The sequence below is a fragment of the Zeus faber genome (assembly GCF_960531495.2).
Source record: "Zeus faber genome assembly, chromosome: 4".
NCBI lineage: Eukaryota > Metazoa > Chordata > Actinopteri > Zeiformes > Zeidae > Zeus > Zeus faber.
This window is the reverse complement of record NC_137191.1, coordinates 35,291,778-35,306,897: the sequence shown is the minus strand read 5'-3', so window position 1 is coordinate 35,306,897 and position 15,120 is coordinate 35,291,778. Positions and strand designations below refer to the sequence as shown.

Sequence of the window (15,120 nt, the reverse complement as noted above, 5' to 3'; positions counted from 1 at the left end):
TTGGCTCAGGTACGGCCTGACTTTTCGGATGTTGAGTAGTGCGAAGCGGCAGGACCGGGAGACGGCGGCAACATGGTCCGAGAATGTCAGTTGGTCATCAATAATGACACCAAGATTCCTTGCAGCCTTGGTAGGAACAAGAGATAGAGAGTCGATTTTGATATCAATGTTGTGATAAATACCTTGCTTGGCCGGGAAGACCAGCAGTTCCGTTTTCGCCAGATTAAGTTGAAGATGATAATCCTTCATCCATGTGGATATGTCAGCGAGACAATCCGAGATCCGCGTCGAGACAGTGGGGTCGTCGGGCGAGAAGGACAGATAGAGTTGAGTATCATCCGCATAGCAGTGATATGAAAAGCCATGGGAGCGGATGATCGGGCCCAGTGAGGTGGTGTATATGGCAAAGAGGAGGGGTCCTAGCACCGAGCCTTGGGGCCCCCCTGTGGTGAGGTTGTGAGGCACAAACAGCTGGCCTTGCCATGTCTTATTAGGGGTCCAGCCCGCAAGCCTTTTGTTATTGCTCGGCGATAGAAGATCTGAGCAGACATTCTTTTCATCTTTGTTGCCTTGCTCCGGGTTGGCCCTTCATCATTCTTCTTTGCTCTTTGCTCTGGGAATTTCCAAGTGGGGGGAGAAGGGAGACGACTTGCGACACACCGCTCTGTCCCACCTGGCGACGAGAGACGAACCCAAGGTTCGTTAAGTTCTCATCCCGGACAAGCACCTCCAGAAGCTTCCACGGGAGAGTATCCCCTGTCCCCAGCCGTGCTCCGTCACCCGCATTGCCTCACCACCCTCACCCCCGGGACATTGCATTCAGAACAGGTGCGACCGCGGGGCAATCTCACGTGAGGTGTGGATAGTGAGAAGGCGTTCTGCGTACTAGTACTGCGGCCGAATACTCTGAGACGCTTCAGAGAACGGTTTATCTGGGGCCTGGTCCGCTGCGGTCCCCGGACGTGTGGTGCGGCCGCCTTCACAACTCCCTGATTTTGTCAGTTTCCTGTGTTTATGCAAGCCTTTGTTGAAGTTGTTGCAATACATCTTCCAGCCACAGGTTGCAGCAGTGGGAACCTCGTGAGCGAGCAGCGGGAACGACGCGAGCGAGGAGAACCGGCGGGGGAGTCCGGCCTGGGCTACCCCCGCAAACCTCCGTGAAGGGCTGCGGGACGCGCGGGTTGACCGGGCAAGCCTTTAATGGATGCACCGGGGACCCAGGTGTGGATCTACTGTCCGGAGAGAAAGAAGGGCCTCGCCCCCGAGCCGGGGGGCTGGCCCTGGCACTGCGCTGGAACAGCCGCCGGACGTGGTGCACAGGGTGCGGCTGGTCAAGCGCAAAGCGGGTGGTGGTCCTCTCCACCTGCCCCTGGCTCCAGCCGAGGAGGTATCGGCTGGAGCCTTGGGACCAGCTCCGAGCGACAACTGCCGAGGGGTGGCAGCACGGCGTTGAATCTGTCAGATAACCATGCGGCCTTCGTTTGCATAAAACTGATGGAAATGTGGCATTCATCGTCTGACCAGCGATGGACACTTATCACCTGGTCCCCGGGCGTGTCTACGTACGCTGCCCACTGCTCCTGGCTGTGGCCCCGGAGGAAGGACAAGCCAGGATGGGTCAAATGCATAGGAACCATTTCACCGGCCACCATCCAAAGCATGTGCGTGTGTGTGTGTGTGTGCAAACATGTGTTGTAGTGTGGTGTGTTGTGTGACAAATGAAGATTGTTTCTTCTTTCATTATGAAATAAAAGTACCCTGAAATAAATAAATGTGGAATTATGAAATAGAAGTCCCATGAAATGAATCAAAAACCTTTTTTTAAGTTCCTTTTAAAATAAAATAAAAATGATTTATGTATTTAACTATATTTACATTAATTTATTGCCTCATTTATTTCAGGATTTCTTTCATCGGCAGATTTATGTATTTATTTATTCATGTTTTTAATACCTGGGTGGAAAACAGACGTTGCCGTGCATCCCTGTCACTCCTCTCAGCCCCCCAACTCCTTCTTGGGGACTAAGAGTGGATTGTACTGGTTCACCAAAGACAACACACTGGACTTTCGTAACATTAGAATAATAGCAAACACCGAAGCAATTCTCATGACAGCAAATTCAAAATTGGAAATCATGTTGTTCACTCCCCCAAATTCTACCAGACAAGCAGAGAGCGGCCTGGACGCTCCGTCTGCAAATGTCAAGTCTGTTGCCAGAAAGTGGGCACTGTTTGACTCTGACCTGAACTTTGAACCGCAAATTGAAAAAAAACAACAAAAAAAAAATTGTCCAGTCCTGCTTCCTTCAACCGAGACCCGCTTCAAGAACCAAACCAACACGACCACACAGCGACCACACAGCGACCCGGGGTCTGTCTTACATTAATATTATTATTATTATTATTATTGATTTTAATATGATGATGATGATGATGATGATGATGATGATGATGATTATTATTATTATTATTATTATTGATTTTAATATGATGATGATGATGATGATGATGATGATGATTGATTTTAATATTATGATGATGATGATGATGATGATGATGATGATTATTATTATTATTATTATTATTATTATCATAGCATGTGTTTTGTGCTCCCACCACTTTGGGAAACAACAAATAATAAAGTTCATGTCTGCGCCACAAACCACGTGACTGACGCTGCAGCAGCCACGTGGTCTTACCCTTTCTTCTCCGGTTCTCTGGCCACGCCCACATCATTTACCCGCCTTTTATTATAAATATTTCGCGACGGAATTAACCAATCGCGTTCCCGTTTCGCTCGTCCGGAAATAACTGACAGCCGCGCCGACCAATCGCAGATCTACTTCCGGGCCGAGTCACAGACAGGCCACCCCCCGCCGCCCGCCCCTCGCCACCACGCCCCCCGGTCGCTCCGTCCGGCGGCAGTGACCCGCGTCTCGCCGCCTCGTCGCGGGACTTCGAGCTCAGCGTCCAGGCGGCTCCACCTGCTCCACGGGCCGCCGCAGCGCAGCAGCCTTGACGGGCTCTCCGATGGAAGTGGGCACTTTCATGTCGCGGGGAATGGCGGTGGAGACAGCGGGAGTCGACGGCGGGGCGACGGGCGGGGCAGCCGGGGCGGACATCAGGTGGCTGGGCGGCAGGATCCGGGACACCCCGGCGGTGGCGGCGGTCGTCGTCGGGGGGCTTTCGACGCGGACGGCCGGGGAGCCGAGCTTCTCCCCGGGGCCGCATCGGACGTCCGCGGAGCCCTCGGCCATCGAGGCGGACGTGGACTACGAGGGACTCCCGCGCGGAGTCGCCACCAGCACGCACATGCTGGCCGGATCCGTGGCGGGCATCATGGAGCACTGCCTCATGTACCCCATCGACTGTGTCAAGGTACGCGGGGGAGACGGGCGCTGCCGTGCCCCGGCCCACCTCGCCCGCCGTGCCCCCGGCCGACGGGCGAGGTGGGCCGGGGGCTGGGGGCGGCAGTTGCGTAAACCCCGAGCGGAGGCCGCAAAGTGGAGCCTGAGCTCGATTTGTTATTGAGTTAAATTAGCCTAGCATGCTCGCCGGGGTCAGCGGGGAGGAACGGGCGTGTGGACGCCCCGATGGGTCGCCGCGTACACCGTGTCCACACGCACGACGCCTCGGTCGCTGGTGCTCCGGGCGGTGTCACTGCCAGATAGTTGACTTGAACCTGTTGGCGTTCTCAACAACACCCGGTGCGTGAACAGACGGACGCCATTTGAAAGGCACCGGCAGCTGACAGCAGCCGAGTGCCAGCGCACGGCTGGTGGGCACGGTCGTCATTGCAGGTTGTCGGGCAGAAACCTGGCTCCGTGACTTGTAGACTACACCCGCCGCGACCCTTGAGCAGCGGAGTGTTTGGATCGACGGTAGTACCGCCATGTGTGAGTCACCGACCAGTTTGCGGAACCCAGTTGGTTGCACATGGTTTCATCAGCTCCGTCCGTGTTTGGCGCTGGAGACGCGCTGGTCGAGTACGGCCGAGCCGCCCCGATTGCGTCCGATCTCGGAAGCTAAACAAGGGTCGGACCCGGTCGGTACTTGGACGGGAGAGCCCGCCCCGGGAAACCGGGTGCCGTGCCGGCGGCGGCGGCTCGTCTAGTAATCTGAATGTTGCCGGTTCGATCCCCGGCTCCTCCTGGTAGCCGGCTGACGTGTCCTTGAGCAAGACACCCAACCCCCTAACTGCTCCCCGTGCGCCGTTACGTGGCAGCCCGCTGCTCCTGGATGCGTCGGTACAAGGACGGTGTAGTGCAGGGACACGCCTTGCGTTGGGTCAGTACTTGTACTCTGTGCAACGACAATAAGTCGAATGTCATCGGAGCAGCTGGAATAAGACTTGGGGGCGCGGGCGGTCAGCGGGATCTGTGCTGTTTGACCAGGGTTTTGCGACCTGCGCTTTCCAAACCAGCCCGAGGAGCTCCATGAGCGTAGAGGGGTTTTTTTTTTTATTAAGGAATTGACAGATCGGCTGTTTTGTTAACACGGAGTGGAGTAGAGCTTGAAACTGTCTCCGAGTCCCAGAGATAAACCTTTGAAGCCGGAGCCCACGCCTGGTGTCCTGGTTTGGGCGTCAAGAGTACTTCAAGTACATTAGCACACTGGCCCTGGAAGCTGCACCTTCCAACCATTTTTAGTGCCTCGTAAAAAAAAAAAAAAAAAAAAAGACAACATAACCCCGACCCCAGTTGAGGGCCCTCCTCTCCGCCGCCGAAACCCCTTGACCAACCGCTTTTACTCGATTTGACCGCCCACGTCAAACCGAGTTCCTACCCTTCCCGTTCGACCGCAGTTTCGAGATGATGTGACGTCATGTGATGAAGTCGGAGCCTTAGTCATCGCCACCAACATGTTTGAAGGAGGAAGTGGAGACGTCCCATAGGCTTCCCATAGAGCGGCTGCTGGTGGAGCCGGTGGCAAAGCGGTGTTCAACGGCCACTTCCTCCACCTCTGGGTTTTTCCCCGTTTTCACAATACCGGTTTTCTGCCGTTTTTTTGGATGCCATGCATCCAAACCATTTTTTGGTTTGCCTCAGTGCATACGTCTGCTTGGTCCGCAGCAGCGTTCCCTCCACTGCGGTTCCATTTGGCGTCCGGTTATATGCCGGACTTTGAATTTGAAGTAGGTTTGGTTCGAGGCTCTCGGCCCCTGCTCGCCGCGTCGGGCGGGAAAGCGGCGTTTCACGGCAGAACGTTTGGTGTGACTGCCGTAAAAGGGCACACGCTTTTGTCTTTCACACAGAATACAGTTCAGAGTTGGAGAATAACCAGTTGAAAAAGTCCTGCCATGTTTTTGCTGCTGATCCCGCTGATTGCACGGATCTTGACCTCTGGGTCGTTGCTGATTAGAAAATCCACAGGGGGTGGCCAAGAGTCCTGGGGTGGCATAATTTTCTAGTATATTATTGTTTTCCGCCTCGATTTTTAGGCCCCTTTTAATTCAGAGAAACCGGTCAGGTCAGTAAAGTAGTTTACTCTGCAACTAGAGAGTTGATCGGACATTCTTAACCCGTCAAATACCCGTTCTCATATCGCCACTGATCCGGAAGAAAAGAGACGTTGTGCCCACAGCCGCTGTCTGGCAGCACACACTGTAGGTTGGTGAGAAAGAGGAGACATCCCAAATTGTCGCTGATGTTTCGGTGTGTGCGGCCCTTGTCGTGGCGGTGAAACAGTCATGTTTACATACAAGCGGACCCAACTGAGCAGATTACAAGCGGGTGGAGCAGAAGGTGGCGGAGGGTGTTGACCACGTCTTTTAACAGGGGGAGTGGGGAGTTGAAACGCACTTTCATCGAGAGGTTCCTCGGGGCCGGTGACTCCCAGCTGCTGCTGGGAATCTGCCCTTTCCTCTTCCTAATATGGTTCACACGAACGCGCTTTGTAAACCGTCCCAAATATATTCAGTCGGCGTCGAACGTTGAACATCCATCCTGAGGAGGGTGGGGGCCCGCCTCGGCACATACCTCCCCCCCGCCCGTTCCCCTTCACATTTCGTCCGGAAATCAGGCCCCAAAAAAAAAAAACGGCCCGAAATGTGTTTACAAGGCTGGTTTCTCTAGCTCTCTGCTGAAGCTCGGTCGCGCTCCTTTAAATGTTTATTTTATTATTGTCCCCCGCGGCGCAGCCCGAGCACATTCCATTCCATTCCGCGTCGCGCCCGCCGTCGTTTACCGGGCAGCGAGCGGGAAGTTTCCACGTCAGCCGCCCGGAGGCCGCCCTCCGTGAACCTTCTATTGTGAGGGTTTTACCCGGCGGGGAGGAAGTGGGCGCGGGGGGGTGATAAGTCTTTTGTTGTCGCTCGCTCTGAAAGGTTTTTTTTGGGGGGATTGCGCCGCGGCACCGGCAGCAGCCCTGCTGAGTCACTCCAGTCCGCCCAGTGCTTTCGTACAGGATCCTCTCGGCGCGGTATCTGCAGCGTTTACGTCACCTCGTGTTTGAGTTTTACAAGGAAACAAGGTGTCGCTCGAAAATATTGTCGAGCTCGTGTGTTTATCATCCTCGGAGTGTGTTTTATCGGCCGGGTAAAATCAAACGGAGTCGGAGCACGAAACTTGGAAAAGTTAAACGCGTCACGGAAACAAAACGTGCGGGAACGCCGCGTGACATGGGTACCTGGTGTCTTTATTTATTAATTAATTTATTTGTGGTGTGTGTCTTAATGAGAGCGCCGTGCCGGAGCCCAAACCAACCGCCAGGAACGCGATGCGCACGCTCCTCCTTATGTCCCCGCCCGGCGGTCGCGGCGCTTTTGGAGCGAGAGCCGTTTGGGTCCAGAGCGCCACGGAGTCCCCAGCTAACATTTGAAACACTTCCGGGGGGGAAAAGTTCAGCCATCCACCCGGACGTGACGGGCTTTGTTTGCAGCTGTGTCCAAATGTTAAAGTGAATCCAGGCCTTTTTGTGTTACGCTGACCTTCGCACGGCAGATGAAGGTCACGAGGAAGAGCATTAAAGATAAGTCGGGAGTCTTTGAAAACTCTTCCAGAACGGGAAAGCCTTGAACGTCCTCTCACTCCACTCCACAAAACCCTGAACCAGGAATTTTTCTCACAGTATTCCCGGTTGGATTTGTCCGTAGAGGTTCAGACCAAAAAGCTTATTTATCTCCTTTACAATCAGTGAAAAGTCAGTTTTTGGGGTCTTTCATTGAATGTTTTTTTAAATTTAATATTATTATTATTATTATTATTTTATTTATTTATTATTATAAGTATGTATTTATTTATTATTATTATTATTATTATTATTTTTATTTTATTTATTATTTTGGGATCCCGTCGTGGAAAAGCGTCACTGTTGCCCTCGTCTCCCTCCAGACGCGCATGCAGAGCCTGCAGCCGGAGCCCGGCGCGCGCTACCGCAACGTGATGGACGCCTTGCGGCAGATCGTGCGGACGGAGGGCGTGTGGCGGCCCATCCGGGGCGTCAACGTGATGGCGGCGGGCGCCGTGCCGGCACACGCCCTCTACTTTGCCTGCTACGAGAAGATCAAGTTCACCCTCAGCGACGCCGTCTACCCGGGAGCCAACAGCCACTTCGCCAACGGTACGAGGGCCGTCGCCCTTCGGGGACGGCGGTTAATCAATGAGTAATGGTCAATAATTCTGTGATTCACGGTGAGGATTCGAACGTCTTTTCAAAATGGCGGCGGTTGGCTTGAGTCGCGGAGGCCGCTCTCCCCCGTGTTGGATATTTTCACTAGTCGATCTGTCTCCACGGCAACGGAGCCGGCCTCGGCCGTCTCCCACCAAATTGTTGGTGTCGTTTCCGCCGCCCCGGTTCTGAGGGCCGGTCCCAGGCCCTCTGACTCGCTTCGGTCGGGCCGTATTTGGGATGGCGAGGTGAGACGCTCTGCCTGCGCTGAACCTCTTTTCTTCTTCTTCTGTTGCTGTCGTCCTCTGTGCTGCTGCAGGCGTCGCCGGCTGCATGGCCACGGTGCTGCACGACGCCGTCATGAACCCTGCGGAAGGTAAAGCTCGTCGTCCTACACGGGTCACGCACGCGCGCGCACACACGGAGTACGTGCCGTCATCCTGGACTTAGAACTATTATTGGATGGGCTCAATCCGCTCTCAGCGCTGAGACAGCTGGAGCGCTAGTGTGTAATTCTTAGTTTGCCACTGGGTAGACCCGGTGGTCTAATCATTATTAAATGGTTTTAAAAATAATATTATTTAACCAATGTTTGTTTCCTCCACCCCCTCCACTCCCTCTTCTAACATTTGATTTCAATGATCTTACGTTTTCAATCTTGCTGTGTGGGCTGCTTGTCACAGGGTGGAACGTCCGACCAGACGCCCCCTGGTGGATGACGGTGTAACTGCATCTGATATTTTAATAACAGACGATGTCGATGTTTCCCCGAAAATTCCTAAATAGACTGAAATGCAGTGATGTGGTGGTGACATGTGGTGGTGACATGTGGCTCAGTCATTGGTGGTTTTGGAGATTTTTTTATTATTTTTTAACATTGAAACAGAAAGTAACACTGGAATACCGTCTCTCTCCCTCTTGTCTTCCTCTCTCTCTTTCTCTCTCGCCCCCACCCTACCCCTTTCTCCACCTCTTCCTCCCTGTCTCTCCCCGTCTCCTCGCCCCCACCCCTCCCCCAGTGGTGAAGCAGCGCATGCAGATGTACAACTCGCCGTACGGCGGCGTGCTGGACTGCGTGGGCTCGGTGCTGCGGCGCGAGGGCCCCGCGGCGTTCTACCGCAGCTACTCCACGCAGCTCACCATGAACGTGCCGTTCCAGGCGCTGCACTTCATCAGCTACGAGTACCTGCAGGAGCGGCTCAACCCGCAGCGGCAGTACAACCCGTCCTCGCACGTGGTGTCGGGCGCGCTGGCAGGCGCGCTGGCCGCCTTCGCCACCACGCCGCTGGACGTGTGCAAGACGCTGCTCAACACGCAGGGGGCGCTGGCGCTGCACGTGGTGCCGGGCCAGGGTCCCGGGGCGGCCCCCCCGGGCGCCACGCAGCCGGGCCCCCACGTGTCGGGCCTGGGCGACGCCTTCCGCACGGTGTACCGCGCCGGGGGGCCGGCGGCCTTCTTCAAGGGCGTGCAGGCGCGTGTCATCTACCAGATGCCGTCCACCGCCATCTGCTGGTCGGTCTACGAGTTCTTCAAGTACGTCATCACCGAGCGCCAGCGCCAGCGGAGGCTCCGCCCGGGCGAGCAGTGAGAGGGGGGGTCGGCGCCCGTCTCGGGTCTCTCCGGGGTGTGGAGGGGGGGAGGGCTTCGTCCCGTCGCGGCTTGTTCACTTACTGTCAACGCCGCCCATGAAAAGGCCAAACCCCACAATTGAGGCGTTGAGCCGGGAAGACATATTTAAATTCTTTCATCTAAGTATATTTATCTCAGTACTCAGGCGTTTGTTTTTTTTCTATTTACTCTCACGTTAACGTTTCAACATCAGCTCCGAGACGCTCGCTTCCTCCTCCCGTTTCCTCGTTGCACCGGTCCTGTCTGCAGAGCTCTGAGCCGCCGTCTTTTCGTGGGCGGCGTCGATGACGCCGGGTCGGACTTGAAACTAAGATCCGTGTGCAAGGCTGTTCTCATCCAAGCCAGGGGCCCCGACTCGAAAGTCCCCACTGGCAGAGGTCTGCCTTCATCCTCTCCTCCTCCTCCTCCCTGGTTCTGCTCCGTGGCCCCTCTGGCTGTTTAACCAGGCGGCGCAGCCCGGGATGCGTGGTGCACTTAATAGGAAAACAATTATCGTGGTGAGCCACGAGGGGGCGCCACATGACCTTTGTTTCAACAAGGACGTTCAGTAACAATGGTCCCTTGTAAGATTTGTGTCGTGGGTCAAAGGTGATACGGCCCCAAAAGATCAGGAATCCCCCCCCAAAAAAAGGGAAAAAAAAACAACTAATGATAATAGTCGTCGGACGATCCTGAAGGCGTCGTGACTCCCTCGGTTACACAAGCTTTTTAAAGAAACGAACAAACAAAAAAAAGAAATGCGCCATGAAGTTGATTTGTGTCCGGTCATGTCGAGAAGGACTCGAGCGCCGCCCCTGTCAGACGGCGCCGCGGCAGCCCCTCCAGGCGTCGTACTGGCGCGCCACAGCCGCGCGTTTACCACGCCGGGAGCTGCAGTGCGCGTCAAGCAGCAGGTGTAGATGAAGTACCAGGACCACAGACGTATCCCACCGTGCACCGCAGCGGGTGAAAGCCTTCTGCTGAGTGTCGTCATGACGGCTCTCCCGACGACGGCGGCGTCGTGGGTTCCGAGGGCCGCGCCCGGAAAGGAAGGAGAGAAAGACGTTGGTCTGCGGCCGGAGACGACCTCGGCTTTGGATGCGGCGACGCCAAAACGATGTATAAATGCAAACAGTTGAATTATATATTTATATATATTTTCAAATAGATCCCTTTTAACTTTTGTATTTGCTCCCTGGGTTGGCCAAGAGTTGAAAAAGGTTCAATCCACGTCTTTTCTTGTCTTTGGGAAAAGTTTAAAGCCCGATTCGATCAGACCCCCCCAGCCCCCCCCTCTTCCGCTTGTTGTTTTTTGTTTTTTTTGGGCGTTTCTGTGCGCATGGCTTCCAGCACTTGCAGAAACGTGCGACGGCACGTCGGCGGAGCGGGAAGCGGCGGCCGGAGGGCGGGGCCGAGCTTCCTCCCGTCTCGTTTGACATTATTTATTCCTCCATCCCGCCGCCAGGAATCAAGCGCACAAGTACTGCAGCGAGGCGCCTCCTGTAGACACAAACCTTGTATTCTAAGCCATAGAGCCAGGAACGGTGTACTAAACGTGTACTTATTATATTCATAGAGACAAGCCCAACGGCCGTGTCGAAGAAGCTGCTTGTCTATGGGAAAAAGCAACAGAGTCTTTTCTTTTTAGACGCCGGGCTGCAAGAGACGCACAAACGCAAAAAAAAAAAAAAGAGTTGTTAATAACTGATTAAACGGCTGGTTCAAGAAAAGGAAAGTTCTGCTACAGTGTCCGACTGGTTTCTGAAATCTGACTGAGTGAAATCAATAGAGAGGATGATGACCATGATGATGTGCAATGCTACAACACTGAAAGAGAACGCCTGTACTTTGTGAATTGTAAATAAACTCGGGCGGCTCCTCGCAGAAGCAGGGCCTTCTCTTGGCGCCGCCAGAGGAAATTTCTACCTCTGTGTCCCCGTCTCTGCTTTCATCAGCCAGCGCTCCGTGGGGCCCTCCTGTGGGGCCCTCCTGTGGGGCCCTCCTGTGGGGCCCTCCTGTGGGGCTCGCTCCTCCTGTGGCCGGTCGTTTGAATGCGTAGCGAGGATAACAGCGCCGCCGTGGGGCGTCCTGGAAACCCTGCAACACCAGCCGCTGGAGCCCAGACGGCGGCGGGTGGGACACGCAGGAAGTGTAATTACAAGTACACGGGGGCAGGGGGATGGCTTCATCTTTACACGTTTTTGACGCCCGCGGTGAACGTGACGTCCACGCATATGCTGCATCCGATTCGGTTTCTGCTGGTTCTGGGGTGTGACAGCGAAACCAGGATCTTAACAGTCGTTACGCGATGTCTTCTATATGAGATAACAGTGAATTTTTGACTTTTGATCGTACTGCTGAGGAACCCCCTGCAACCTCTTAGGGGGGGGGGGCGGGGCACCCCACGTCGACAACGACGTGTCTCAAGACCCCTTTAGAAAAAAAAAAACCCTGGCAGTGACCTGCACGAGGGAGGGGGTCTCCTCTCTCAGTCCACCCCAGACCCTCCATCCTTTCATCCAGTCATTTGTAAAGCACACACACACACACACACACACACACACACACTGGCGGCGGTGGATCCCGTTTCAGCGGGGGCCCAGTGTTTGTTGTCGTTCCCTGCGGCCGACACGCTGAAACGTCCCCGGCCTCACGTCCAGCCGCCATGTTTCTCCCTCGGGTTCTTTGGGAAAACACACACTATGATCACAGGAGATGTTTGACAAAACAAGGTCAGGCCCCCACGCCGCGGAACACTTCCAGGCAGCCGTCGCTCCGAGCAGAGGTCAACTTCAAAAGTACTGTGTGTGTGTGTGTGTGTGTGTGTGTGTGTGTGTGTGTTCATGAGCGTTTCGAATCAGAACGTGTTTATTTAAGTTCATTTTCCTGCACTAGGAATTTGTCTTCGTAATTATACCATATAAAAAGCACAGCAACATATTATACTGTATGTATGTATGTGTGTGTGTGTGTGTGTGTGTATATGTGTGTGTATATATATATATATATATATATATATATATATATATATACACACACACACACATACACACACACATATTACATATAAAATGTGTTGTAAAATGTAATATTGCATGAAAAATTATGTAGCAAAAAGCTTAGCAAAGAAAAAATAAACGAAGAATAAATATATATGTATATATACCCACACAAATATGCCGACTAATAAAAACAATTATAAGGGACCATCATTGAATTAGGGGCGAAGTGGCAGCTGGTTGCTTGTGCTGGGTGTAGATATAGTGGTGAATATACTGTACAAATGAATACATATATATGCATCAGTCAAAATATATATTTTTTTTATTAAGTACAAATTGAAGGGTAACCAAAAGACAATTCTCAATGTTGGAAATTGGAAAAAAACGTCTCTTACAAAATTGCATTATCATGGACAATTTAAATGAATTTCACGACAACTGTGGCTACACTCCCAAGATGGAACAGAGGTTAGCAGCTTGCATCTTATTACCAAAAGCAATACTGTTTATTTATGAGTTATGCATGACTTAAACTATATCTAGAAGTTACAACATAACTTTAACCACAACTAGAAATTACAAATAACTAACTATAAGTAGTAAAGTTACAAATAACTTTAACTATATGTAGAAGTTACAAAATAACTAACTATAGCTAGTAAAGGTACAAATAACTAACTATAACTAGAAGTTACAAAATAACTTTAACTATAACTTGTAAGATTACAACATAACTTTAATTATAACCAGTAAAGTTACAAAACAACTTTAACTATAACTAATGAAGTTACACCATAACTTTAACTATAACTAATGGAGTAACAATATAACTTTAATTATAACTAATAAAGTTACACCATAACTTTAACTATAACTCGTAATGTTACAACATAAATTTAACTATAACTCATAAAGTTAAAAAATAAATAACTAGAACTAGTGAGGTTACAACGCAAACAAGCTTGTTAGCTCACCCAGCAAACCGAGCCAAGCTCTACATAAATATACACAGAGACACGTACTGTATATCATCGTAGATTTCGTCTCACATCTAACAGTAGAAAGGTTCCAGAGCGTTGCAAATAAAGCTTTTGTTTAATCCTGGACTTTTACATTGTAGATTTATAATCCAATATTTGTAGACATTAGTATATATACATCTACAGTTTCTTTGCTTTTGCAACGGTTATGGCAAAGCTTTCTGATTATTAGTAATTTCCATGTAATTATATACATGAAAAAGCAAGCTATGGTTGTCTAGATAAGGTCTATTTTCTCTAAATATCTCAAGGTGTCCATGTGTCCATTGCCTGTCACTTTGTTTTAGAGTACCCCCAAAGATCAGAGGAAGAGAAGCGAATCACATTTCACTTGACACACCTTGTTTTTTAAGTGTCTTTAAGATATTTCATTTTGTGTGACAGGTGAATCAAAGGCTCCCTGGCAAATTTTGGAAATCTGCTGTGGCTTCATTTTGATGAATCGCTTTTTTAAGAATGTGTTTTGAGTCAGAATCTCCTCATGTGTGACGCTTCGCCAGCTCCTCACACTAAAGGCTTGAGCCCGGCTCAGAGGCCTGCTTCAGGGTGGGTGGCGTGTTGTGGTGTTTGAGGCGTGTTGTGGTGTTTGAGGCGTGTTGTGGTGTTTGTGGCTTGTTGTGTTTGAGGTGTGTTGCGGTGTTTGTGGCATGTTGTGGTGTTTGAGGCGTGTTGTGGTGTTTGTGGCGTGTTGCGGTGTTTGTGGCATGTGGTGTTTGAGGCGTGTTGTGGTGTTTGAGGCATGTTGTGGTGTTTGAGGCATGTTGTGGTGCATGTGGTGTGTTGTGGTGTTTGAGGCATGTTGTGGTGCATGTGGTGTGTTGTGGTGTTTGAGGCTTGTTGTGGTATTTGTTGCGTGTTGTGTTGTTTGTGGTGTGTTGTGGTGGTTGAGGCGTGTTGTGGTGTTTGTGGCGTGTTGTGGTGTTTGAGGCGTGTTGCGGTGTTTGTGGCGTGTTGTGGTGTTTGAGGCGTGTTGTGGTGTTTGAGGCATGTTGTGGTGTTTGAGGCGTGTTGTGGTGCATGTGGTGTGTTGTGGTGTTTGAGGCTTGTTGTGGTATTTGTTGCATGTTGTGTTGTTTGTGGTGTGTTGTGGTGGTTGAGGCGTGTTTGTGGCGTGTTGTGGTGTTTGAGGCGTGTTGTGGTGCTTGAGGTGTGTTGTGGTGTTTGAGGCATGTTGTGGTGCATGTGGTGTGTTGTGGTGTTTGAGGCATGTTGTGGTGCATGTGGTGTGTTGTGGTGTTTGAGGCGTGTTGTGGTGTGTGAGGCGTGTTGTGGTGTTTGAGGCATGTTGTGGTGTTTGAGGCGTGTTATGGTGCATGTGGTGTGTTGTGGTGTTTGAGGCTTGTTGTGGTATTTGTTGCGTGTTGTGTTGTTTGTGGTGTGTTGTGGTGGTTGAGGCGCGTTGTGGTGTTTGTGGCGTGTTGTGGTGTTTGAGGCGTGTTGTGGTGCTTGAGGTGTGTTGTGGTATTTGTTGCGTGTTGTGTTGTTTGTGGTGTGTTGTGGTGGTTGAGGCGTGTTGTGGTGTTTGTGGCGTGTTGTGGTGTTTGAGGCGTGTTGTGGTGTTTGAGGCATGTTGTGGTGTTTGAGGCGTGTTGTGGTGTTTGAAGCGTGTCGTGGTGTTTGAGGCGTGTTGTGGCATTTGAGGCGTTTGTGGCGTGTTGTGGTGTTTGATGCTTGTTGTGGTGTTTGTGGCATGTTGTGGTGTTTGATGCTTGTTGTGGTGTTTGAGGCATGCTGTGGTGTTTGGCGTGTTTTGGTGTTTGAGGCGTGTCGTGGTGTTTGAGGCGTGTTGTGGTGCTTGAGGTGTGTTGTGATGATTGAGGCGTGTTGTGGTGTTTGAGGCATGTTGTGGTGTTTGAGGCATG

At 51.7% G+C, this 15,120-nt stretch overlaps 1 protein-coding gene across 2 annotated transcripts; it reads left to right on the top strand.

Moving 5' to 3' along the window:
• The first annotated feature begins 2,912 nt into the window (after window positions 1-2,912).
• Window positions 2,913-11,141, top strand: LOC307229640 (mitoferrin-2-like). 2 transcript variants are annotated; one of them, XM_079999666.1, is made up of 4 exons: window positions 2,913-3,378; window positions 7,332-7,560; window positions 7,928-7,984; window positions 8,628-11,141. In XM_079999666.1, the coding sequence occupies exons 1-4, from the start codon at window positions 3,031-3,033 to the stop codon at window positions 9,194-9,196; spliced, it is 1,203 nt and encodes a 400-aa protein (XP_079855792.1). In that variant the 5' UTR covers window positions 2,913-3,030; the 3' UTR covers window positions 9,197-11,141. The 2 variants fall into 2 exon arrangements, with proteins under 2 accessions (XP_079855792.1, XP_079855793.1); XM_079999667.1 differs by lacking the exon at window positions 2,913-3,378 and adding an exon at window positions 3,566-3,707.
• The last annotated feature ends 3,979 nt before the right edge of the window (window positions 11,142-15,120 follow it).